The 25,758-nt window shown below is 39.0% G+C and overlaps 2 protein-coding genes across 8 annotated transcripts; both read left to right on the forward strand.

Moving 5' to 3' along the window:
• Window positions 1–2,088: 2,088 nt before the first annotated feature.
• On the forward strand, window positions 2,089–5,641 carry LOC123982946 (probable phosphatase phospho1). 2 transcript variants are annotated; one of them, XM_046068933.1, is made up of 2 exons: window positions 2,089–2,207; window positions 4,557–5,641. In XM_046068933.1, the coding sequence occupies exon 2, from the start codon at window positions 4,593–4,595 to the stop codon at window positions 5,370–5,372; it is 780 nt and encodes a 259-aa protein (XP_045924889.1). In that variant the 5' UTR covers window positions 2,089–2,207; window positions 4,557–4,592; the 3' UTR covers window positions 5,373–5,641. The 2 variants fall into 2 exon arrangements, with proteins under 2 accessions (XP_045924889.1, XP_045924890.1); XM_046068934.1 differs by lacking the exon at window positions 2,089–2,207 and adding an exon at window positions 3,663–3,730.
• Window positions 5,642–16,611: 10,970 nt separating this feature from the next.
• Window positions 16,612–25,544, forward strand: LOC123982612 (gap junction gamma-1 protein-like). Of its 6 annotated transcripts, XM_046068246.1 has the most exons (5): window positions 16,612–16,873; window positions 17,986–18,059; window positions 18,571–18,642; window positions 22,819–22,873; window positions 22,963–25,544. In XM_046068246.1, exon 5 carries the CDS (start codon window positions 23,016–23,018, stop codon window positions 24,378–24,380), a length of 1,365 nt encoding a protein of 454 aa, XP_045924202.1. In that variant the 5' UTR covers window positions 16,612–16,873; window positions 17,986–18,059; window positions 18,571–18,642; window positions 22,819–22,873; window positions 22,963–23,015; the 3' UTR covers window positions 24,381–25,544. The 6 variants fall into 6 exon arrangements, with proteins under 6 accessions (XP_045924202.1, XP_045924201.1, XP_045924200.1 ...); XM_046068245.1 differs by lacking the exon at window positions 22,819–22,873; XM_046068247.1 differs by lacking the exons at window positions 18,571–18,642; window positions 22,819–22,873 and having other exon boundaries at window positions 16,614–16,684; window positions 16,787–16,873.
• Window positions 25,545–25,758: the final 214 nt, after the last annotated feature.

Consider the following 25,758-nt stretch of genomic DNA (forward strand, 5'->3'; position numbering starts at 1 on the left):
ATACCTAGCTTGTGCTAGTAAATTATAGTGTCTTTGTGGGGGTTTCCTGTATACTCCAATTTGCAGGCGCCTGTCTTCTTAATGTGTAATGCACAGTCCAAGAAGACCAAACTGTTGTTGCTGAAATCCTCTTCCACAAAATTGATGGGTTTTAGTTTTGATCTATGGGTCGTTCATATCTGTCTCAGTGCTGTTTCTCTTAAGGCGTTCATGGTTCTGCTTTCTACTTCTTCCATGTAGATGTTGCCCACAATAGGGGATACTGGTGAGCACATTGCACAGTCATACTTCTGTCTTTCGTATATCCCGTTGTACTTGAAATTGTGTTCAGGCATGGCAGTCCATTGTGTTCATACTACCGTGCATAATCCTTTATCAGGAGGAAGGATAGGAATGTTTTGCTCAGTGATGTCACAGCCTTCTTTTTCTGGATGGTGAGGTTGGAAGGGGGTGCCTTTGCGTTGGGATGCCAATACTTTCAGCCTAAGCTGCTTCTGTTTCTGTTGAGTTGTTTTTCCTTGTGGCTAGATCTGTTGCCGTGATAAAGACAACTACTGAGCTGCTATGGAGTGATGGTGAAGTTTAATACTGGACAGAACGTCTTGCTCTGGTTGGATAAGTTCCCTGTCTGACAGGTTCTTCACAGTGTGCAATCATCTTTCTTTGGCCTCCAGGTAAAAACTTACCTGGAGAATTCTAGATAATTCTACACTGCACAAAATAGAGGACAGATGGGTGAAGAACCTGTCAGAGCTGTTGTACATATTTTAGACCAGGAGGACAGATGGTTCAAAAGAGGAGTGAAACAGGCCATTTACACCAGAGAGGCCGTTGCTAAACAGAGGAGGAGGTCTAAGACAATACTTAGAAATTACGTGGATGCTTGACTTGACTTGAATAAATAAATAATAATAATAATCATTTCCTTTACTCCACTACATTTGAATCGGTTCCAAATGTAGCGGAGAAAAGTAATGCTTTTATGATGCATTAAAACTAATCTGACAAGTACAATTGACTCAAAAAAGTTACTTAAGTACATGTAACAGAGCAAATGTAACTCGTTACTACCGTCCTCTGTCTAGCAGTCAGTCAGAACTGAAGAAGCTTCTTGGATGAGAGGCAAAACATCTTCAAGTGTTTTCAACCAAGTCCAGCTGCCCTTGGTTTTAACCTACATTGGATCATTATGAAAGTGTTTACTGAGGTAATAAATCAGGTGAGAAGTCGGGTAATGTACTCATAAACTTACATACTATCTGACTTCTTTTCACCACCAGTGGAATTGCCCCCTGCTGGCCACTAGAAAAACTACTGGTGACGAGCTTGACTGGTGAAACTTTCAAGGATGACAGTCTTATTTCCCAGGCAGAAATAACTGTTGAACCTCTGGCTCCCCCATTGAATTCTAATGTCTTGGATGGGTGTCTCCTGGCCCGGGTCACACATCAGACATGTCCGGTGCTTCTCATTCTCTTAGGAAATCATCAAGAGCAAATCAGTTTTCAACTCATCTTGTCTCCCCTCACTTCTTGGACAGCTCTCGCTCAGATTGCAAAACCAAATCTCCTCCGCTCACTTTTATGTTATATTATTATATATAATAATATATCAAATACACAGTTCTTTAAATGAAGCTAGCTCTGTCTTTAGACGAAGTTTGTTGGTCAGTGACACAATCGCAAATAGATGGCAATGCACTAACAATGGACCACACCTAATTTTAAGACCACCACTCCCATGGGGGCAAGTACCCTACATTTGCTACCTACACAACCTGGGCACTGGGCATGAAAATTACAACTGCAATGACTGGAAACTAGCAATGACACTTGTGTCTGCTGGGTGCAATAGTACATGAAGTTACTTTTTAAATTTTGAATGCAGGACTTTTATTTGTATTATTTTTACTATGTTATTTTGAGCTTTATTGTTACTTTACTTAGGCTAAGTAAAAGTACTTCTTCCACCACTGGCCATGTCTAAAACGTCAATTATAGGAATGTTACTCTCTTGGGACTTTTAATTTGACAGATTTTGGCGGAAGTTCTGTGTTCACGCTGGCTGACTTGACAAAGTGGCTTTAAAAGGGAATACCCTCTGTGCCTTGGGGGGAGTCTCCTTTAAAAAGCCTTACCGCGTCACTGGGATGCGGTCGGCGGAGCCGGTCACCTCGCCTACCATCCCTGCCTGCATGCCCACCGCCGGTAGGCCTGATTTTTCGTCTTATTCCGCACAGGCTTTGTTTTTCTGTCGTTTTTCTGTCTTTGTATAATTTCACGGTTTGAATTTGACTTTGAACCTTTGCCGCTCGGACACACCCGGTCAGCCTAACGATTCCTGACAGAGCCGCGCTAATGACTTTCAGCGGTAACCTCTCCTACAGAAATAGCGCTCCAGGGTTAAAATTAGATAGCCTAGCTTAGTGTGTAAACATGTGCTATTGAGTGCTATGCTCACTTGGCACTATGCTGTCGATGCAGCCAACCTGCAGATTGCAGGACATTAGAATACTGAGCACCAAACCAGCTGGTCTTATGTTATTACTACGGTAGCCCTGAAAGGCAAGTGAGAAAATCAATTCTGGTGATCCGTTTTCTAAGTCTGATCTAAATTTTTTTTTCTTCTGTGTTTATGACGTAAGGCAGGTGGAAAAACATTTTGGTGTAATAATATATAATAATAATTAAATAATAATATTAATAATTTAAAAATAAATAAATTATTATTATTATATTTAAACATAATGTAAGAGCTAAACTCTTCATGTAAAGAAGGACAATTATTTGTTTGATGCTGTGTATTCTTTTGGCCCAAAGTGGTTTTGGTCGCATTAATCATATCAAGTTTCACTCTCCATAACTCCATTACTACAGTGGTCTGTATTTATACACTTTGTGTGTGTATATATTTAATATGGGGTTGTGCAAATAACCCATCACATCAAAAACTTGGTGTGGCTATTCTGGCATATGACCTTAAATTAAAATCTTAAACATTTCAGGGCATGTAGTCCTTGTTCTTTTTCAATTATTATTCCATTGCATGTTATTATTATGAATATTAATATGAATCTGTAAATATCTGCAATTTTGTACTATATATATATATATATATATATATATATCTTAGTTATATAAGGGGTTTGTCAGCCTCATACACCCAGTGGCGGAAGAAGTACTCAGTCCCTTAACAATAAGTAGAGACGCAATGTAAAGTTAAAGTGCATCAACAAAGTGTACTTAAGCATCTACAGCAGAGTTATTATTATGCAGAACGTTATTATACCATTGTTTAATTTTTGCTCACTAACTGATGTGCACATAGCATTTAAATGTCATAGCAGGTGGAGTTAATTTGAACAAGTTATTCTGCTAGTGTAATCTATCACAACGTATGTTATTTATAGGACAGTCATGTGTTTTGTATGTGAAGTCTATATATCTATAACTATATAGGCCTGCTTTACAAAAGGAGAGAGCAGTAACTACAGAAAGTGAAGACTCTTTGCTAGACTGAGTTATTTAAGGTGCAAATTAATGTCTCTATTAACTATTGTCACAGACTTAAAATCTGAATATACAATTATCTACAAACAAAACCTGTTCTTGTGTTTCAACAGGGGTTTATAGATAAAACGCAGGGGAAACGCAGGGGTCCTGTCTAAACCCTAAACTTTTTCAAGACTTCATAAATTTGGCTGGAGTGCAGCCGAAGTGCAGGCATTGCAGTATGATTTTTACTTCTGTTTTCTAGTTTACAAATTAGTTTACCCCAAAATAACAGATTTTATGCCATAATATTTTTATATAGTAAAACAGATGTCAAAAAGTATTAAGTATAAAATAGCATACCATGTAATTACAACATAATAGTATTTGTACAGTAGATTTACTTTTTAACCACTCTCACATCTCTCTCACCATTACTGGTTTGTCACATTACCATTCATATTTGTAGCATTTTTGGTAAATGTATGCTGTACGGCTCTCTCTCTTCACTCAAGTTACAGCATGCATGCAACAATGATAGAATTGTGCAACATAAACAGTATATCAGCTATTTAAATAGAGCTAGATCTGACATGTATAAATAAAAGTTCTGAGTGAGTTTTGTTCCCTCAATCTTACAGGAATGAAGGAATGTCTGTCTGAAGAACTGTGATGAGATTAGGAAGTGTCTGACTACGTGTCCAGTATCAGAGGCGACTGCTGTGATTTAAACAAAGACTATTTGATTTCCCAAAAATGAGCATGTGTGATGATGAACATCCTGTTTGTGTTCCTTTTGTTTCATTTAAACTCTGCTCCCCTCCTTTCCTCTTGTAAACATATGTTTCCCCTACAGCTTATGGCCTAATTAAGAGTATTTATACATTTTGATGTTTCCTGAGTGCAGTTGCTGCAGTTTAATTGAACCCCTGACACAGTGTGATGTCAAACTGCATTAACATTTTTAGAGTAGGCTGCAATAAGAGTGCTCCTCTGAATCTCTTGTCCTTGACAAAGACAAAAAACATGCTGACATTTTTTCATTCCCCTATGTCCTTTTCTTAGAGAGGGACCACTTGCCATTTTCTCCACACATCAAAGATGACAGCATCATTGAACCTAACCAATTCAACGCCACAGCAACAGCGTTTCTTGGTGTTGTTCGACTTTGATGAGACCATCATCAATGAGAACAGTGATGACGCTGTGGTGCGTGCTCTACCAGCCAAACAGCTTCCTGACTGGCTGAAAAACAGTTACAGGGAGGGGCACTACAACGAACACATGCAGAAGGTCTTGGCTTACATGGCAGAGCAGGGCGTGTCTGGGGACTCCATCCGTTCAGCGGTGGAGAAGATCCCACCCACACCTGGCCTCCTGAACCTCCTCCAGTATCTGCAGAGCCACCAGCAGGACTTTGAGCTGGCGGTTGTCTCCGACGCGAACATGTACTTCATTGAGACGTGGCTGGAGCGTGCTGGGGTACGCCACCTTTTCCGGAAAATCTTTACAAACCCGGCCAGTTTTGATGCAACTGGCCGGCTTGTGCTGCTCCCTTTCCACTCGCACTCGTGCTCCCATTGTCCTGACAACATGTGCAAGCAGGTGATCCTTCGGGAGTATCTGGCGGGCCGGCGAAAGGAGCGTGGAGGTGCTCCCTTCCAGAAGGTATTCTATATCGGAGATGGGGCCAATGATATCTGTCCTTCTCTGGCCCTGGGGCCCCGGGACACAGCCTTCCCGAGGAGGGACTTCCCCATGCAGAGGCTGCTGCTGGAGATGCAAGAGTCCCAGGCAGCCAAGTTCAAGGCAAACATAGTTCCTTGGGTCAGTGGCGAGGACATAGTGGACTGCCTGAAGAAAATAATGGAGGAGAGATGAGGTGTGTGTGTGTGTGTGTGTGTGTGTGTGTGGTGAGTGGCAGAGTGAGAGAAAGACGGGGGCAAATATAGCGAAGTTGCACCAACCCCATTCCTGGTGAGCTGCACGATATGCATGATTTTACCCCAGCCACACTGTTTTTAGATAGATCGATAGAGACTCGTCAACATATATGGACACACAACACCAGCAAACAGAAAACATTAAACAGTGCACAGAAATACAATAGACATATTACAAACGTAGAAATACAGAAATTCACACCGTGAGCCATCAATCAGTTTGTGGTTTTGTACTGCAGTACAGCCTCCTTAACATCTACTTATTTTAAGGCTACTGTTTAAAATTCCAACTCATACGGGCACAAAGGATTTCTTAAACCAATTCACTTTACACCACTGAGCTCTGTATCGTCTGCCTGATGGTAACAGCTCATTTTGAGAGTACAGAATATGGGTTGAAAGACTCTCTTTACCTGTTTAAGGTAAAGTATGCACTGGTCAGGCAAAGATAATCCTTTATCCTAAGAGAATTTAAAGGAATGGTTTGACATTTTTGGAAATACACTTATTAGCTGTCTTGTGAAGAGTAAGATAAGAAAATCAATGCCACTGTGATGTCTCTCTAGTTAATATGTAGTTGGAGCCACAAGGTTAGCTTAGCTCAGCATAAAGACTGGTAATGGGGGCCACAGCAAGTCTGGCTCTGTCCAAAGGTATCCACAAAAAAAACTACCTATTATTTCTCCTTTTTGTTTAACCCATACAGACTGAGGTAGAAATTACGGTTTTATTGGGGGGTGCCGGACTTTTTCTTAGTTGGGAGCAGCCGACCGCTGGAGACTCCAGCCGCCTGTTGAACCAGCTGTGTGTAAGTTCAAATGTAGTCTAGTTATAGCATAAATTATTACTAAGTTGTGATTTATGCATTACTATACTATTAATATAACAATACTGTATCAGCACTGCCTGGTTTTACAGTTTGAATTAGTTTTTTGAGTTGAGGGCGAGTTGCATTTATGCAAATTCAGAGACAGTCCACTCCTGCTCTCCATAGAAAATGAATACGTTGACGGATGTCAAGTCAATGGATCCAGTGCATCTGCACCTTTTAGATATGACTTTACATCCAAGCGAGTTAGGTTGTGCCCTAAGCAATCGTAGTGCAACCAATTTTAGTAGCTGATTCAGTTACTAACTAGTAGTTACCAAGCCTCTAGCATCGACTTTACAGACTAATTTAAAGGAGAACTTAAATACATAGTTGGTGTAATTCAGTGCAGAAGTCACTGCTAAGAAACAGTCTGGTACATAACCCACCATAAAAATCATCATTTTTTACCTCATTTTAGGTAGGTGAAAACCTTGGTTTTTGTATTTTAAAGAAATAAGATATAATATGTTGATTAGTGAGCTCTAGAGGTGCTGAAAGGCAGCTTTTTTATATTTGGACAGAGCCAGGCTAGCTGTTTCTGCTTATCTTTATCCAGTCTTAGTGCTAAGCTAAGATAACTGGCAGCATATTTACAGTACAGACGTGAGAGTGGTATCTAACGCTAGCAAATAAGCGTATTTCCCAAACTGTCGAACAATCCTTTAATGCCGACCTGATATAAAAGCCTATTTCCATTTTAACTGACAGTTTTTAAGTGTGTATGCAGCATTAGAAGTTGACTCCCATTGGAATGCAAAATAAACAAGCTCAAGATTATATTGATCAATAATGGAGACATGCAGTATTGATGATGTTCTGGTTTTCGATTATGACCATGCGCTTAACCATAGTTGTGTCTAGTGAGTTCTGTAGTGAGCTAAATCCAATGCAGTTGGCTCATTTAAAGCAACATCCTCTTCAATGTGAATGTAATTTACTTTACATGAATTTCTCAATGTAACGTACATTTTCAAGCAACCTTGAACATTTGTGTCACATGTACTCTAAGAAAGATTGTAGTGACCAGAACAGAATCAGAATCAGCTTTTATTGCCAGGTATGTGTACACATACAAGGAATTTGACTCTGGATTGTACATTGCTCATGATGTGCTTACTTATACAATAATACAATAATAAAATCAGACACAGGCTACAATATAGAGAACAGATATATACATATATACACACTATAAACAAAAACAATATAGACAGATTGAGACAATAGTGAGAGACAAGAGTGCAAAGGATGCAGGAGTAAATTATTATTACCATCCATCCATCCATCTTCATCCACTTATCCGGGATCGGGTCGCGGGGAATTATTATTACCATTATTATTATTATTATGTACATGTCGGAGGTGGATGAGATATACATGTACACATGTACACAGTAGGATTGAGCATAGTGCAAAGGATGCTGGAATAAATAAGTATTATGTGCGGGTATTATGAATTTGAGGTAGGTGGATTTGGTATACAGTATAGACAATATGAACAGTGTGAACAGCTCTGAAATAGAGAACAAGAGAATGAATAATAAGTGGTAACCAGTAAACAGGTGTCTGACCAAGAACAACAGCTTACTATTCCACCCTTGGGGGTTTCTTCAAGACAGGCGTCTTTTTAAAACATTGCAGTCAAGGCCTCAATGACGGACACATAAGTAGGATAAGATGTTAAAGCACTACCTGTGACAAAAAGAGCACACGTGGTGTCAGGCAGGCACAAGGACAGCGTAGAACAGGTATATGGTGACGGATATTCTTTCCCAGTACCTGTGCTCTCTCCTCCACTCACTACTGATACCTAATCTAGCTCTTGATTATACAATGGTAATCTACACCAGCATGAGATCCAAAGGGAACGCTGTAGCCACATGCCTGCACTTTGGCCCAACATTATACCCTGTGACTCTGAAACAATGAAAGAAAGTGTAATGCAAAGTACCAATTATATTAGTGTAGTTATTAGCTAGCACTCACTGCACTTGTACCTCATTAAAACTCCCAGTGAATATTAGTATTGATAAAAGGCTCTGTTTAGGTTGAGGAAGATATATATTATCTGAACAGTCGAATACCTTCTTTATGTTTGATCCCAGTAAACTACAGTGTTGTGAGTGAATGATGATGAGGGCTTCAGCTTCTTTAGTATATTTGTATAATTAACTCAACATGTAACCTCATTTTGCCTCACTAAATCCATGACTGAGACAAAAAATATATTTAAAAGGAACATTAATATTCTGTTTAAATTCAGGAAATTGTTATGTCTTGTAAGTGAAAACCTTTTGTTTTTCCATTCTGCTTACGATAAGCTGTCGAAATTCTGATACTAATGGAACATTAGTGGCTACATTTATTGATTTTTGCAATCTATGGTATGCACACAAGTAAACACTGACTGATGTCTTGTTTAGTAACTTTAGGTCAGAGAAAAAGGTATGAATAATTAAGTATAATTTTGTATTTTAGATATTTCAAAAAAGGAATTCATATCCATATAGCCTACTGTAGATCTTCTTCATTCAATTACAGTTAACAGTAAGAAAGATTGGGTGCTGGTGAAAAGCAGTAAAAACAGATAAATAATACGTTTGTTAATTGATGAAATTCTTCTAGCCTTAAAAAATAACATTATGCTGTAGAAGTGCTGGAAATTTCTTTTAAACCAGTATTTTAGTTTCTCAGGGAGTAGAAAAGAAAGTGTTAAAAGCTAACGTAATAATACATGTTTATAAAAACGTACTTTCAGATTTGCTGCTCTAAGAACAAAAGGTTCGTTACAAAAGTATAGATGTTTACAAGATGTAATCATCGCAGCTGGAGTTTGATCCTGGAATCCTTTAAGTTCAAAACCTAATCCATTAATGCTTTGTGATTAGGAGACTACCATTCTGTGAGTTCTGCTCCTTCAGATGCTAATGGTAGGGTATTTTAATTCACTTTAACTGTCAGTGTACCTGTAAAACTTCAATGGAGTTTTGTGCAATAATTAAATGCTGTTTACTTGATATGATATAAAGATATTTAAGGTTAAATGGAAAGGAAAGTTGGACATTTTACATTTTCAGGGATGTGCATTGACCCCACATCACCAAACTATAGTGTTTTTAATGAAACTTTAAAATGGTATTATGACTTCACAACAACCAAATAAAATGTCTTGTTAGGAGTCTGCTCATCTAATATGCTCTTTTTTTCATTTGTTGAGGTATGCTGTATTTTGGGAATGTGTGTGTGTGTGTTTAATCAAAATATGAATTATTTGTGTAATGCATCAGTGTAACAGGAATATAAAGCCATTATCCAATTAACCTGTTTCTGTTGAGTGCTTAACTGCCATTACCTGTAAACTACTACAATCTAGTTTCCTCTTAGGTATCAACTAGGCTCATCATAATTTATCAGCTGGTTTTGTAGAATCATATTGACTAAATAATCTCACCTTCATTTAATAGCTGTGTGAGATTTCAATCATATCACATGATCTACATCAGTTTTGCCCAGCTTTCACAGAAATTTGCATTTTTAGCACTTTAGATGAGCATAAAAACCTGAATATAAAATAAAGATATATTTTCTTTTATAAAAAACTATAAAAATAGAAATTTGAAAGGTTACATTCACTTGACAACTGGCCGTATTTTAATATTTTAAAAGATGTATTTTTAAAATACTAATAACCAGATATTTTATATGAGAAATATATATTAGACCTGTAATGAGTTGAGTTAAGTCAGTCGACAACCAGTTATTTAAATAATTTCTTCAGGCGAATCCAAAAAACCAATCCCTAGTTGCTTTTCAATTGTTTTTTCACTGTTTTAGATCACTGTAGATACTGAGATGGATATTTCTCACAGTTTTTTGACATTTTATAGCCCAACTGATTAATCATTTCTAATCAAGCACATTATGTATCATACAAAGATACAGTAGATGTGATTGTTTTGCCAGCAGTCGTTTCAATATCAAAACTCTGTTGTGGGAAAGGGTCAGTGTAATCTTAAAAATAGTTTTAGATGTGTCAGTTGAAGCTGAGTTTAAAGGAGCCTGATGTCATAAAAAAGGAGAGTTTTATTTAACTCTCAGTTGAAAGGACCATCCCTGAGCCAGTTTGTGCCAATCATTTTGGAAGGAAACAAATGGAGTAATACTGGTATGTATTTGTAGATGTCTCTGCTTTTAAGTTAATGTTTTGGGAGAGACAATGTCAAGTCGGTGCCGAAGAAATTAGAAGAGAATGGGGAAGTGATTTAGGGGAACGGACAGTGTGTCCTCTCAAAGTAGGTGACATGTTGATTTGGCAGCGGAGGCAGAAGACGTGAAAGGAGGACAGAAGAGACCCTGAGTGAGAGGAGTCATCTAAACCACTTTCTCAACTTGCACGACATCAGACAGTGAAGAGAGAAGGCCAGGGTTAGAGGAGAGAGAGTCAGACAGCACCACTGAGCTGTGATGAGATGAGTATGAATATATATCACGTGCCACAATCATGGCCATGATAGTGACCGGAGTAGAGTGCAAAGGGTGTAGAAAGGAGGCGGGTGGCTACATTAAAGGGGATCTGCGCAAAGTTTGATAAATTGCCTGAAGTGATGTCGCTCAAGCATTGTGGGCAATGTAAGAGCCATGTTTTGACAAGAAAAAAGAATCTGTGGAGTAAAAAGAACTTGGTATGCAGTTATTATAACTAAGGTTCAGGAACAAGATTAAGCCTCTCTCTCTCTCTCACTAATCTAATCTTCTCTACCCCTTCATCCTTCCCATCTCAACCCATCCGATCCTTCCTGAACCTTCTCACTATCCAAATAAACTACTTTTATGCCTCACAATTGTCGTGGTTTTAGTTAGAGAACTGCTGCATTGATTTTAATCCTTACTGTACATAGTAAGTTAGACGATGGTATAGGTTAGCAATGCTAAATGTAGTATTTCAGCCACGCTTTAAACATTTTATTAATTAACGTTGAGTCCCATTAACTACATACCTTTTACCAACAGACAATAGTTTTACCTAGTAATGCACTTGTACCATTTAAATGTGTTGTTTGTTTCTTTTAGTGGGTAACATCAACCTGGGACTGCAGATGAAAGGGGAAATCCAAAGTATTTCAGCAAACAATTCAGTACTGAGTAGACAGACTCAAGCAAATGAAAGTAAAAGGATATACTTTTAGCTCTTGGGGAATCTAAAAGCCCTTGAAATGAACTGTTAATAGCTCATGTCCACAATAAGATCATTACTTGTGACAAAGGGTTGCAAAATTTGAGAGGTAAAGAAGTTGGTAGCCACCACAGAACTACTGCACACATCTCTTGACCAGAAGATGGCACCACGTCAACAACGTATCCCTATCAAAACTGCTCGGGAGTCTCCTGTGAGTAACAGACTTTTGTCAGTTCTAACAATATACCAAACTAACGGGGTAGTTGTGTTGCACTGGATTAATGAGAAAACCCATGTGACAACAACAGAATGAGGATTCCTTCGGCGTAAACAGTAGTGCCGATGTGAATTCATGAAAGGCCTCTCAGAGAAAATGACAGCAAAGGCTCAAGGCTGTGGTAATGGGGGTGACGTGGTGTTTGTGCGTGCTGCATGTCACCATCAGCATGTGAGTTTGAGATGCTGCTGAAGTCAGCCAAGTAATTTGTTGATTCAGCTTGTACAGAATGCAATCGTTTTTGTGTCCGTTTCTCCTGCCTTAACCTTGTTTCTGCTTTTAACCCCTGTTTTATCTCTTCCCCTACACTGCCTTCAGTCTCTGTAGTTCGACTTCTGTCAGATCAAATAAACACATTCCACATGCCTGTCCTTGCATCGTGTATAATCTTTCCAACATTGTTCACCTCCACATCTTATTCCTTCTCTCTGATTTATTCTGTCACTCCATCCCTCGGGTGATTTCATGTCATTGTTGTTGTCTACCATTATATTTTCTGTTGTCAGTCCAGGACCCCTAATGATAACATCACCAGCAAATGCTGACTGTACAGTCACACTTGTAGCCAATTCTTACTTTGCTTTTGTTACTTATGCGTTGCCTTCTTTTTCCAATTTAATTTAGCCCTCGCTCTTTGGAAAACCTCTCTGTTAGCTCTGGAGATTTGCAACTCTCAGCTCAATCGATCCTACCAGAATTGATCCTTCAATTTAGGTCATATTGAGGCTGACGTTGTTAGGGAAAGTGTACATGCTGTGTCTATAATGATTAAATAGGCAAAAGATAACTTGCTGTCCAACTCCATTTTCAGTGACCTCCACAGGTAAGTGAATGGATTGAAAACCCAATTGACGTCAAACTGTGGAGAATGGTGACAAATCGTATTTGAGGTTCTCAAACTCGTCAATGACAGCCTCGCTGCCTCCTGTTGTACCTCCCTTTCATATCCACATGCCAGCTGATACAGCCCATCCCCCCACCAATAACAGAACACATTCAACTGTTAAAATGCTTTAAATTGGTAGTGCAGTCCGATGATTGCTTTTATGGATACCCTCATTGATTTTTCTCCATTCAATTACTCCTTCCGAGGTGAAAGATAACTCAGTTAAGGGACTTGGGCCTTGTAAGAGGTCACTCTAAATTAGGATGGGGACTTCCTCTGCCAAAACGCTATCAGGCTGATTACGGTTGTAAGTGTTTCCACTCCTCTGCATTTGATTCTTCTGCTGATAGTTTAAGAATACAACGCCAGACAAAAGTCAAGCTAATAGCTTGAAACAGTCAGTTAGCAACACATAGAGACAAAAAGGAGTTGGAAGCGTGGGCTGCCTGAGTTGAAGTTCGTCTATGTCCTTGAGATGAACATCGGTGGAGATAAATCTAAGATTGGTCGTCAGCAACAGGAAAAAAAACCTATGCTTGAATTGTATCTGCATGTCCTTGAGGATGTTCAATGTCACAAAATAAGTCTGTCTGCATTGTGAAAGGATTTCATTCTATTCATGAGTTATCTGCTGAAGATGTAGCAGTTCAGGAAACTGAACTGAGGCCATGCAGTTTCTGATATAACAGAATACTGTATCTTGTGGGGCATGCAAATTGAATTATGTAGTTTAAAATGATCACAAATAAATGTAATGCAAAAGCAATCCATGGTGTTATCAAATGTGTACTCCAGCAACTTAGTACTGCACTTACATGAAGTTAAGGGACTTGCAACAGACAGATTTAAAAAAGAAGTGTCAAAATTGAAGCAGCAGACACAGAGATATCCTTTGTTTTATTGTTGTCTTTTAATTTTCACTAATGCTATTGCTGGACTATAGTAAATGTATGTAAAAAGTCAAGTCCTAAATGATTGACACAGCCAATGCTAACTTTTCAGTAAGAAGATTAAAAAATCAAAAATTATGTTAATAACTTATATTTACATTTTACTTGGCCAAATGGGTAAAATGTAAATGCAAGTAATTAACATATTTTTTAAATTCTTCAGAAAGGATCCCTTTTATAGATAATATAATTTGGAATACTAATACCAAATAATAAGACCATAGTAGTGGAAAAGTGGACTGTGTGTAATAGTGTAACTAACCAAAAAAGTCTCCACTCTGACCCTGTGTTTTGGGTGAGGAAATATTGTATTAGCACACATTAGCATGTTTTGGAAAAAAGCCCGCAGAGGGTCCCAAGTAGCTGACACCATGACACTGAGGCTATTAAAAAATCCCTGCACTTTAGTAACAATCAAGAGAGACAAGAGAAAAATAATGATCCACTCCACAAGATCTGACCATTGGTCACTCATCTAAGCAAAACTGACATAAATCCCAATGGACAAAAAGCTGGCTATTGATAAGCAGATGGTCCCATTTAAGGGAAGAAAAAGACTGAATCAATACCTGCCAGCAAAACCAAAGACCTGGGACTACAAAATACTCATCTTGGCTGGCTCTGATGGTGTCTCACACAACTTTGAAATCTATACAGGGAGAGTTGTAGAACCCCCTGAGCTGTTGGAGCAAGTGGGAGGTGGGATCGCAAGCAAAAGATGACCACCAAAGTCCCCTGCCCTGCTGTGGTAAAAGAATCCAAAAAGAATATGGGTGGGGTGGATCTGCTTGACTCACTGATAACATTGTATCAGAACAAAATCAAATGAAAGAAGTGGTACTGACGGGTTTGTTTGTGAGAACCAGAGAGAGTGTGAAGGCAATGGCATGAGAAAGATAAACAAAGCTGTATTCCTTCAAGTCATATATCGCTGAAGTGCAGAAAAGTGGAAAGAATCTGAAGCGCAAGAAAGGTCGTCCCAGTTCCACAACTGCTAGTAAATATGAGGAGAAGAGGAGTAAAGACCCGCTGCTCCAATTCCAGTCACTTATGTGCGCCTGGATGCCACAGCACACTGGATGATAATGGCTGAAAAGAAGGTGCAATGCAAAGTACTATGGTGCACAGTTACACCAAAAGCTGGAAATGTGATGTCCACCTCTGTTTCACATAAACCAGTAACTGCTTCCTGAGCTTTGACACAGAATAGAAAATAGGAGAAGAGAAACACTAATAACAAACAATAACTCACACAAACACACGTACAGATTCCCGGAAATACCCGTCCACACAGGCTAACCCCTAAATATATATTTTCCCTCAAAAATAAAAATTCATGCCACAGAAGGTTATATCAGTAATGTGACCAGCTGACGTTTGTCAGATTCCTTCAGAAGAAAGTCTCTTATTTTCTTCCTTCATGCTTTACTTTAGATTATGAAACAGGTCAGATCTTTGGTGTAAGGAGGTCACAAGCAGCAGATGTTAACACATTTTCATGTCTGGTGTAGACCGGAACTTAGAAGACAAAATGATGGAGTCAGAGCACTTTCCTTTTCCTCAAACGCTTAAGGTCTGGATCAAAAAACACTGGATCTTTTAATTCCCAAAATGCAACTAGATAGCATCTTCCATTAGAGCCTCAGTGTCTGTTATCTGCCATACTCTTTTTAAACTTCACACTCCCCGTTTGTACACAGGTTCTTCATATCATCAGGGACTTTAAAGCTTCCACCAGAACTACAGATGACATTATACAGCAGTTTTTACAGGCTGAATAGTATTCTCCATGACGAGTAAACTGACCTTTATGAGTAAAATTCATGGGGTGCCCCTTTAAGGCAGCTTGTTGAGGACTTGATATAGTAGAAGGCAAAAGCTCTTGACAAAACACAATTTACTGGCCCACGATTTGTATCCAAAGCCTGATGGAAGAAGATGAAACAAACTATTGGTGTCTGTTCAGTCTCAGACTCTGTCTGAAGACAACAGTGTGGTAAATATATGTGCTGTGTGACAACTCTGGTCTTTGCCCCTGACTCATGACCAACTCTTTCTACCATTTGTGCAGCCAGAAGTAGAGGCAAATGGAGGAAACTTTGCAATAAACCTCAGCATTCTACTCAAAAAGATGTAGGAGCATCGACATGATTAACAACACATTTTTGACTAAGCTAATAATAAACCCACTCTGTGCATTGTTGATTTAGCAGCACCTGTGTGTGTGCCCTATCTGGAGTAGATAAATCTGCCATTTAAAGACAAAGTCCTCATTTGTCACTAGATAATCGTCCATAATGACAGATAGACAAAGACTAGGTCATAGGTCAAAGGAAATAGGTCATAACCTTAGAAAATATGTGGCTACAGAAGACTGTGGCTGTGCAATGTTTATACACAGCAGTAGAACTGGTATTTCCTACACCAGTGGTTCTCAAACTTTTTCACATCAGGAACCCCTAAACTAACACAAATTAGACCATGGACCCCCATTTGATAAGATTTTGTCCCAGGGTCCCCCATCTGATAGGATGTTTCTTTTATATTTCTTTTTTTACAGAAAATATATGAAACCCATGACCAAAATATTCATACATTCTGTCACTGTCCTATGTATGGATAGAATTATAACAAGAATAAAGTATTCCCCTTTTTGCTGGGGACCCCCTGGAACCACCTCAAGGACCCCTTGGGTTCCCCGGACCCCACTTTGAGAACCCCTCCCCTACACATCATCAAGACTTCTTTGGCATTCAACAGCAGATCCAAAAGGTGAAGTATGCAGTCAGGGTTGCAGTGAGAAACAAATGCAGGTGTGCCATTGATTAGAGGTCATAGATTGCATGCATTTGATGATGATATAAATAGTTTTCCTTAAAAAAAATTGCCTTTTATAACAATGTTAATAAGGAAAATGCCTCCTGATGCCTCCCCCCCCCCCCTCTCTCTCTCTCTCTCACACACACACACACACACAAGCCCCTCCTTGCTTGGCACCAGCCCGTTTGTCTTCCTTCCCTCATACAATCAAGCCCTCTCCCTCTCCAATTCCAGTCTCCGGGATAAAAAGTCAATTTAACACTCAAATTAGTAAGAATTTCCGTCACTTTAAACTTTGACTACATTTTTGTGAGTGAACGTCAATATCATACTTTTTGGTGTAATTCGGCGATGAAAATTGCATTTCTCCAGCACAGAAGTACCGTATCTTTCCGGTTGAGTTGTGAACGTTGATCCATCTTTCTCGAGCGGAGCGGCGCCAGATGTGCGTCTGAAAAGGTGAGGATGCTGTGGTTGATATATGTCGGTCTACTGTTCATTGTCAAGGCGTGTTTGAAGAAAACTTACTCAAAGATTATAGGGAAGAGGTAAGGGTTAGGAAATACCATACGATTTGCCTGTTTTCCAGGTTAACTAGGATTAATTTTAACTAAGGTTAGGTTTCTAGGTTTATTAGCTGATTTAGCTACTAGTTACTAATGTTTGCTAACAGGGTCAGTTAACTTACTTAACTGCGAATTAACTTTGTCTATTATGTTTTACAGACATTTTAAATTACCGTAACATAACAAATGTACTTGATAATAACTGACAGACATTAATAAACATTATTAATACATATTTTCGTCGAGGTTAAAATAAAAAAAAAACACAACGTTTTGATAATCTTAATATTAGTTGCCTTAACGTTAGCTTAACGTTGCTAACATCCAAAATGATGTCTGCTGACCCCCGTTTGTGGTTTTAAAGGTCTAGGGGGTTGAACGTATGTTGTGTTTATTAATCATTTAGTCTATAAAATGTCCGAAAAAAATTAAAAGCGCCATCATAATTTTCTGGAGCCCAACTCAGATGACGTTAACGTTAGCTCTTTCTTTCCAACCAGCAGTACAAAACCCAAAGATACCTCATTCAATTAGCTAACATTAGCTAGCAAAGTTAACAATGACACAAAGAAGAATTGTGTAGAATAAACTACCTATGTTAAATAATCTAAATTCATTGCTGGCAATTAATTTGCTGTCCATTTAATCAACAATTCATGCAGCTGGCTAAAGTTCTTTAAGCTTTATCGGAAACAAGTACAGCACAACATGTTATTTCATTTATCTGGGTCAGTGGCATGCTTTTCTATTTGGCATCTTTGATTTGAAGAAGATGTGCAAACTTTATATTTATTTTATTTCTCTTCTACAATGAAAAGCATTTTAGATTTCAAACTAACATTAGAGTCAAAGCTTTATGTGTTAAAACTTGAACAAAAAAATTATCATACCTGTGCTATTATAAATCACCAAACATCTGCTAATTAACAATTCTCCTGTCAAATATAAAAACTGAGAAATTTGATTAAACAGATGTTTGTTGCTTTATCTCTGTTTTCTTTGCAGGCACATGGGGTTTGAAATATCCCTGAATTCTGGCCGTGAAAACAAGAAGGATACAAAGGATAAAACAAAAAGAGGTAATAAGACTCACTTCAATATGCAAAATACATAGAATGATGATTGAAAGTGTTTTACTATTTTTTTTATTTTTATTAATTATTATTAATTGTAGTAGTCGAGAAGAAGGAGGGGAGTAGCTGGTGCTGGTTAATGTAAAATAAGTGTTAGTACGTCCAGATATGCTTATTTATAGTCCCAAAAAGATTTAGCTATTTACACTAATATTACAGGAAAATGCTGCAGAGGAGGCACAATAGTAAAATAAAATATGGTGAAATGTGAAGGTATAGACAAAATGGGCTTCTCATTGAAAAGTACTAATTACTACTCAAGGAGATAAAGGCACTAATTCTAATACTGGGTGGTTACTGCTCTTTTTACCTGGATAGCTGATTTCTTATGCAAGCATGGCATACTTGTATTGCCTTCTTTAGCATGTCAGATAAGCTCTTCATGCTTAGAGGCTTGAGTCTAAATCATATTATGTTATACTGCATCTTCTGTGTGTGGTTTGACATCTTTGAGTAGATGGGCCCTGCACCCTGTGGGCTCCATGTGTCTGGATATACAGTGATGGGAGATGCTGAAGCCAAAGTTTGGGTAATTACACTCATTGTAGCATTTCCTTTGAGATTTTTTTTTATTTAAATAAGTATGCCATGATGTATGTAACGTGGTGATTATCTGCCTGTTTTATTTTCGATTCGGTCTTCATTAATGCACATTGTCTAGCCCGACAATCCTGCCTTCAGCTTGTTTGTTGGTCTGGAGCACAGTTGTCTTTGAGTGATTGGATCCCAGGCCCAACATTAAATTTGCTACTTCCTCAAGAGGCAAATCACAAGACTCAGATCTGCTAGTTTTTACCACAAAGGTGAAGTCGTAGCAAACTGATAATAAGCTGTGCTCCTATTTATGTATAGTAAGTGCAACACATGTATCGCAGTATGTCTAAACGCTCACACCATTTTTTTATAAACAAGCCTACATACTGGCATTGTCAATGTAGATTGATGTGTGTCCCTGCATCAGCACAAAATGCCATTTTCTTCTGCTTGTACGACATGGTAGGTGTTGCATTTAAGGTGCTGGCCATATTGATTACACCAAACCTGGTTTGAAACCAGTCCAATCAGGGACCGTTTCATTCCCACCTCATTTCCGTTTTTTCCTCGTCAGCTTTCTAGCATGTAGAATGTCTCTAATCAAAAAAACGCCCCCCAAAATATGCTTTAAAAAAGAAAGTGTGGTGTCAGCAAACTACAACCTTTTTACAGTTGCCACTGAAGTTAATAGTGGTGTTTTAAACTCAAATTATAGATTTTGGGTGGAGCATCACTTGAAATGCTTTGAAGGAAACCACAGACCTTCGCGTTCACAGCTTGAAGCCTTCTTAGATAGGCATGTACAAGGCTGGCAAATAGTTCTTTTACTGGCACTGTAGGAAGCTGGAGGCTGTTGGTCTGGGGCTGGGAGACATCTGGGGAAAAATGCACTGAAACACCTTCGGGCATTCGATGTGGCACTAGCAACTTGTTGGAGCTGTTGCTACATTTTGAGACTAGGCAGGTTTCTTTTGTTTTGCAATGAATATGAATGGAGGTTTTATGTAGAGACATATCTGTGGGGTTTATTTTTTGTTCACATACAGTTACATTCAGTGGTTTCACACAAAAGAGTTGAAAGCAGGCTCTGGTTTTGTGTATATATGTTTGTCAAGAGAATGGTGTGTTTGTTTATCAGAATAATCTGGCAACAAAAACTGAAAGGTAATCATCTTAACATGTGTTCAACTTATCCAACGAAGGTTAAAATCAAGGGCAACTGAACTTGGTTGATTTTAACCTTCGTTGGATAACTATGACCTGGATGACTGAGAATCTTCATAGACATGTGTTCAACTTATTATTCCATTTGTTGAGGGTGAGGCTTCTTTTCCCCTTCAGAATAAGTATGGTAAAGTTGGGGGATTGTTGCCTGGACCCTACCTAATGGTGTCAGCTAGGTTGGTGAGTAAAGTTGGAAGTAAGTTGCTATCGTGGCCAAAAGGAACAACCCACAAAATGTTGAAAATGAGTCTTAGGCTTTTAAAAAATGCATTTGGCAGAAGTATATAACCTCCACGGTTGTGGCACAAAATACATACATTACGGGGAATGAAAATATCAAAGAATTGATTGGATGGCTTGTTAAGAACTAAAATGTATTATTTTATGGCTTGCAATTAAAGTTGCTTTACTCCATTATTGTGTAGCAGTATGATTTGTTGAGCTGATGAGCTGAGCTGAAAGTGGGCAGTGACGGAGGAGACTTGTGTTTGGGTGGTGATAGCTGTGCTGCTGGGCTACTACATAGTACATTAGACAACATGGCCAGATGTGCAGTTTTAGAGGGCATATGACTCTTAATGAGACAGTCACAACCTTTGTTTTCTTGACAGAGACATGAGGAAGCATGTTTACAGCAGCTGGACTTTGTTTCATTGGAGTTTATTTATTTATTTCTTGTTGTTGGATACAATGTCACACTGGCTCAATTTGCCTATTATAAACAAAGTGTGATATAAATTTTCAGTGACTTGGCATCAATAAAATTGTATGGAGCCCTGTATATGCATGTGAAAAATTGTCTTTGCACAACAACATTTGAAAATCACTGGTATAGCCTATCAGGCATCATTGTTGTATTATCCAGGAGAGTCATGTGTTTATGTGTTTAGCAATATTGAAGACGATGTTGAAAGAAAACATTTAAATGGGAATACAGAATGGGTGAATGATATATAAAACAGTAATATCCACAATGTGTATGTAAATGTGCGTTGGGCAGATTCTCAGATCTCAATTTGTAATGAGTAATCAAAACAAATTTGGGCAGCAAATTGACAGTAATTTTCATTGTCCATTATTGTTTTGATTACTCTTGTTTAAAAAAGCAGGAACCAGCAATTGCTTTTTTTCTTGAACAGTTTTTATGAAAAGAGTCAATTATTAAAATTATTACTGCCTAATTTTCTTGCCATTGATTAATCATTTCAGTCATAAAACAAATAACAGCCAAGCCTGATTTATTTGTCACACAGGGGGACAAAATAATGCCCTAAACTCTAAACGGTAAAACAAATGTTTTTTTAACATAACATTGACTTCATACAGTGACAGTCCCAAAACAAAGGTACTGTATCACTGGACCTTGTTTGCCTCAGTCAGTGTCTCCTGTCTATAGATGGATGTCAACTGCATGTTATTAGAAGCAACTGTGCAGGAGCCTTGGTTGCTGGAATATACACTATCCTAAGAAGTGAACTCATGAACTCATACACACACAGAAAACACACATGCAGACACAGTCTATCCCATAGAAGTGAGCTGAACCTTTTAGATTTCCTCTTGCATGAGTGACTCGTGAAAATGTGTGCAGAGTAGGTTTTGGGCAGATGGATGTCTGCAGGGGTTAAACGGGTAAGGTTAGGTACAGTACGAGGTGGTCTAGTTCACCAGAGGACAGATGAGATTTTATCATCTAAATTCAGGTGAGGGAAAGAACAGTTTCTACAATACAAATTTCAAGCAAACCAGAGTGATTTCATTTTTTGCTTTTCATCTTTTTTGACAATAGTGCGTGTGTGTGTGTCTCTATATAGCCAGTTAGCTAGCCATCTAGTATGCTACTACCTCAGAGCATCTCTTTACCCCAGCCTTGTGTAGCTAATTACAGCACAAAGAAATGTCAGTAAGGAGCTGAGCCACATTTAAAGCTAATAGTTGTCCATATTGTAGTTGCGTTGTTCCGTCCATTAAGTATAAACATGCTGTTCTATGTCTACATTATTTATGAAAACCAATGACTGTGAAAGGAAAAACACATTTAAAACTGGGTGCTATTGTCACATATTTAGGTCTTGAAATGACTAGTAAGTACAACATGTTTTGGAATCTGTGCTTCAACCAACAGCCATCAAACCGGCTGCAGTGGCTGCATCGTTTTCCTTCGGGGCAATTCTGCCTGTCAAAATTACGTCCACAAAAAGTGCTTCTTTTAGCCACTGACAGGCTCAGACTGTTATACCAGGTGTCTAACAACATAATGAGTGACCCCGGTGACACCCTTTGTTTTTAACAGGAAACAGAAGTCTCACTCAAGGAAAGTTGTCTCATGAGAGCCGAGTTATTGCAGGAAATACCAGTGGAAAGAAGGGAGAGGAGTTGTGTTGTGTACGTAGAGGAACTGCTAGCATGACTTTATTTCCCAAGTTACTAACTCTTCTCTCTAACTCTGACTCATGTTTCCAATGTCGTCTTCCTGCAGTACTTGATGTTAATAATACTTTATGTGACACTGAAGTAATTTAGCTGATTCCTCTTTTAATATTTGAGTTTTTCTAACACAGACACACACAAGATTTTATTTCTTAAACCAGATGAGAAACTTTTTAGTTTATCTGAATGGTCAGACATAGTAATGACCTAATGTAAAATGTCTATTAGGGACTTTCGGTTAACAATAGCAATTATGGTTAGACATTCCATCATTGTCATTACTCTTCCCTTTGCTTACTAATGCCAAGGATGTGTTTAGACATGAGCTTTAGGGCACAGCTATTAAAAGAATCAAGGATAAACATGTTGTTTTTGTAAAGAAAAATTTGATAGCCATGTATACTGTAGGAAAGACAAAGTGCTCTGAGCTATAATACTTTGTGAATACAGCATGAGAGTGTGTGTGTTACTACTTACTCATTTTTGTTTTTATCTCCACATATCTGACACTGTTAAGAAGGAAGGAAGTGTCCGTAAAGTAATTTCTTCTACTAAGTTTGGGGCATTTTACTGTAAGGAGGTATAAATTAATAATTAGTATTAATGTGAATGCTTTCTTTAAAGTTTTGCATAGAGTTAATCATTTCTGCTCTCTCCACAGCGGAGTAACAGGAGGTGTATGTTGCCTCTCACTGTAGTATCCCTGCCACTACCATGAGTTGGAGTTTCCTGACTCGGCTGCTGGAAGAAATCCACAACCATTCTACATTTGTGGGCAAGATCTGGCTCACTGTGCTCATCGTGTTCCGCATTGTGCTGACAGCCGTGGGCGGTGAGTCCATCTATTACGATGAGCAGAGTAAGTTTGTCTGCAACACAGGCCAGCCGGGCTGTGAGAACGTCTGCTACGACGCCTTCGCTCCACTCTCACACGTCCGCTTCTGGGTTTTCCAAATCATTCTGGTGGCTACACCGTCGCTCATGTACCTGGGCTACGCTGTCAACAAGATTGCTCATACAGAGGAGCAGGGAGGCAGTGGAGGAGTGAGTGGATTTTCACGGAAGAAACTCAAGAATCTTCCAGGCAGAAAGCAGCACAGGGGCATTGAAGAGGCTGAGGATGAGGAGGAAGACCCCATGATCTATGATATGGCTGAGGGGGAGAGTGATGGCGGTGGAACAGCAAAAGAAAACAGCGGTGATGGACAAGCGAAGGTCAAGGTGCGCCATGATGGGCGCCAGCGTATCAAAGAAGATGGACTGATGAGGATTTATGTCCTTCAGCTCTTGGCCCGCTCCTTGCTGGAGGTGGCTTTCTTGTGTGGACAGTATGCCCTGTATGGGTTTGCTGTGCCCGCCACCTACGTGTGCTCAGACCTGCCCTGCCCTCACAGCGTTGACTGCTTTGTGTCACGGCCCACTGAGAAGACTATCTTTCTCCTCATCATGTACACAGTATCTCTGCTCTGTCTGGCACTCAATATATGGGAGATGCTTCACCTGGGCATAGGGACCATCTGCGAGATTGTACGCTCCCGCCGGATGCAGCTCCATGACGATGAGCTGTACAGGCTGATGCGGAGACAAGGGGCCCTTAATGATGCAGGATCGAGCGGAGAGGATTACAGCAGCTACCCTTTTTCTTGGAACGCGCCATCAGCCCCACCCGGGTACAACATCGGCATCAAGCCTCTTCTGGTATCCACAGGACACCACAACCAACCACTACCCATCACAGATATCTCTAATGCCAAAAGGGCATGCCGGCAGAACCACGTGAACATTGCCCAAGAGGAGCGTCAGCAGTACACCAGTAATGATGAAAACATGTGCAGAGCAGGGATGGCAGATACCCCCAGAGGTGTTAATAAGGACATCCGTCAGCTTCAGAACAGGCTGGAGGCTGACAGTCAGGCCTACAGCCAGACACAGAGCCAGAGTAATAACCACAGCAAGCTTCACCGTGAACGTAAACACCGGCAGGCGTCCAAACAGCCCTCGAGCAAGGCAGACGCAGACAGAGGCAGCAGCAGTAGTAGCAGCAAATATGGAGTCATAAAGGGTTCTGAGTGGATCTGAAGTACAGTCGGTGACTTCTGTTTTTGTTAGTTTTAAACAATGCAAATCCGTCTCAGACAGTATTTACCTTTGTGTGGCCATACCTTGTATGAACAAATGGACACGGCCCGGGTTTACATTCTTTTCAGTAGTTTTCACACCATTAATAGTTTTATGTGATGATTAGTGTCAGGGTCTACCTTGTACCAGTCTGCTGATAGCTGTCCAATGAGGATCAAACACTTTGTGCGTAGACAAGATCTGAAAACTTAAAGAGCCAAGGGATATAAATGGTACATGTTCATGCAGATATATTTCAGATTGTGACTCGAATTCAACATTTTGATTTAGCGCTTAGACAAATAGTTTATTAATCGATTAGTTGACGACAGAAAAATAATCTTCAATAATTTTGATAATTTATTGTAATTTCTTCAAGCAAAATTGATAAATATTCTGTTTTCTGTTCTCAAAATGTGCGGATTTGCTTTTCTGTTTTATATCAATGTAAACTGAATATCTTTGGGTTGGACTGTAACCCTAACCCTAATTTTCGTTGGACAAAAGTTATATTAGTATTCAGGTTTAAGTTGCCTTAAAACTTAGCAGTGCAAGAAAGATTCTGTTACTAATATGTAAATAGCAACTTGTAAGAAATCCATTGAAGATAATCACTTAGTACATTTTGTTAAATAGCTTTTGCAGGAAGATGTTGGTGCTGTCTTTGATTCCCGGTAAATATGCAGAGGCCTCTCCACTGTAACCTAAGGTGCCTTACTTTTACAGTCAAAGTGCTGCTTCCTGTTAACTCTGCATCACGTTTAAGAGCAACTGTTAAATAAGTATTTTTTTTTCTACTAGTTAAGTTCTACTGTCTATGTGACTAGTTTCATTACCATCCAGAGGCCAAGCTTTGAACAGTTTTGTTGTTTCTGATAATACCACATTTATTTTTTATTTTCACTAAACCAGGTTTGATGTGGATTGGTTTTTCCAGCCATAAAGAAATAATGAGAGGCCTGTTATAAGGAGTTCCTTGTCATTAATACAGCTTTTTATTTGCAAATGTTCAAATTGAAATGTCATTAAGGCTAGTACTTTGCACTGTCCCTGTGTTTTTGTGGATAATATTTTTCTAAACAAAAAGGTTTGTTGGCATGTTTTGAATAAAGAATTCATATTCGTCTTGTGGTCTCTGTTTTACATTTAACAAGTTTGGTGTCATGGCAGTATAAATTCAAATGTGTGGAATGTAGAATTTTCACCAAATAATGAATAGATTTAATCCATGTAAACATGGGTGACAGTTTACTCAAGGCAAGTGTAATGAATTGACCGTATTTAAGGGCACATTGCCCCCTGCTGGGGAGAAAGGTTTAGATCTATTAAGTTAATGTTC

The sequence above is a fragment of the Micropterus dolomieu genome, linkage group LG14 (genome assembly GCF_021292245.1).
Source record: "Micropterus dolomieu isolate WLL.071019.BEF.003 ecotype Adirondacks linkage group LG14, ASM2129224v1, whole genome shotgun sequence".
In the NCBI taxonomy this organism is placed as follows: domain Eukaryota; kingdom Metazoa; phylum Chordata; class Actinopteri; order Centrarchiformes; family Centrarchidae; genus Micropterus; species Micropterus dolomieu.

Excerpts from the sequence above, each read along its gene's own strand:
- LOC123982612 (XM_046068246.1), top strand. The coding sequence starts at position 23,016 with ATGAGTTGGAGTTTCCTGACTCGGCTGCTGGAAGAAATCCACAACCAT.
- LOC123982946 (XM_046068933.1), top strand. The coding sequence starts at position 4,593 with ATGACAGCATCATTGAACCTAACCAATTCAACGCCACAGCAACAGCGT.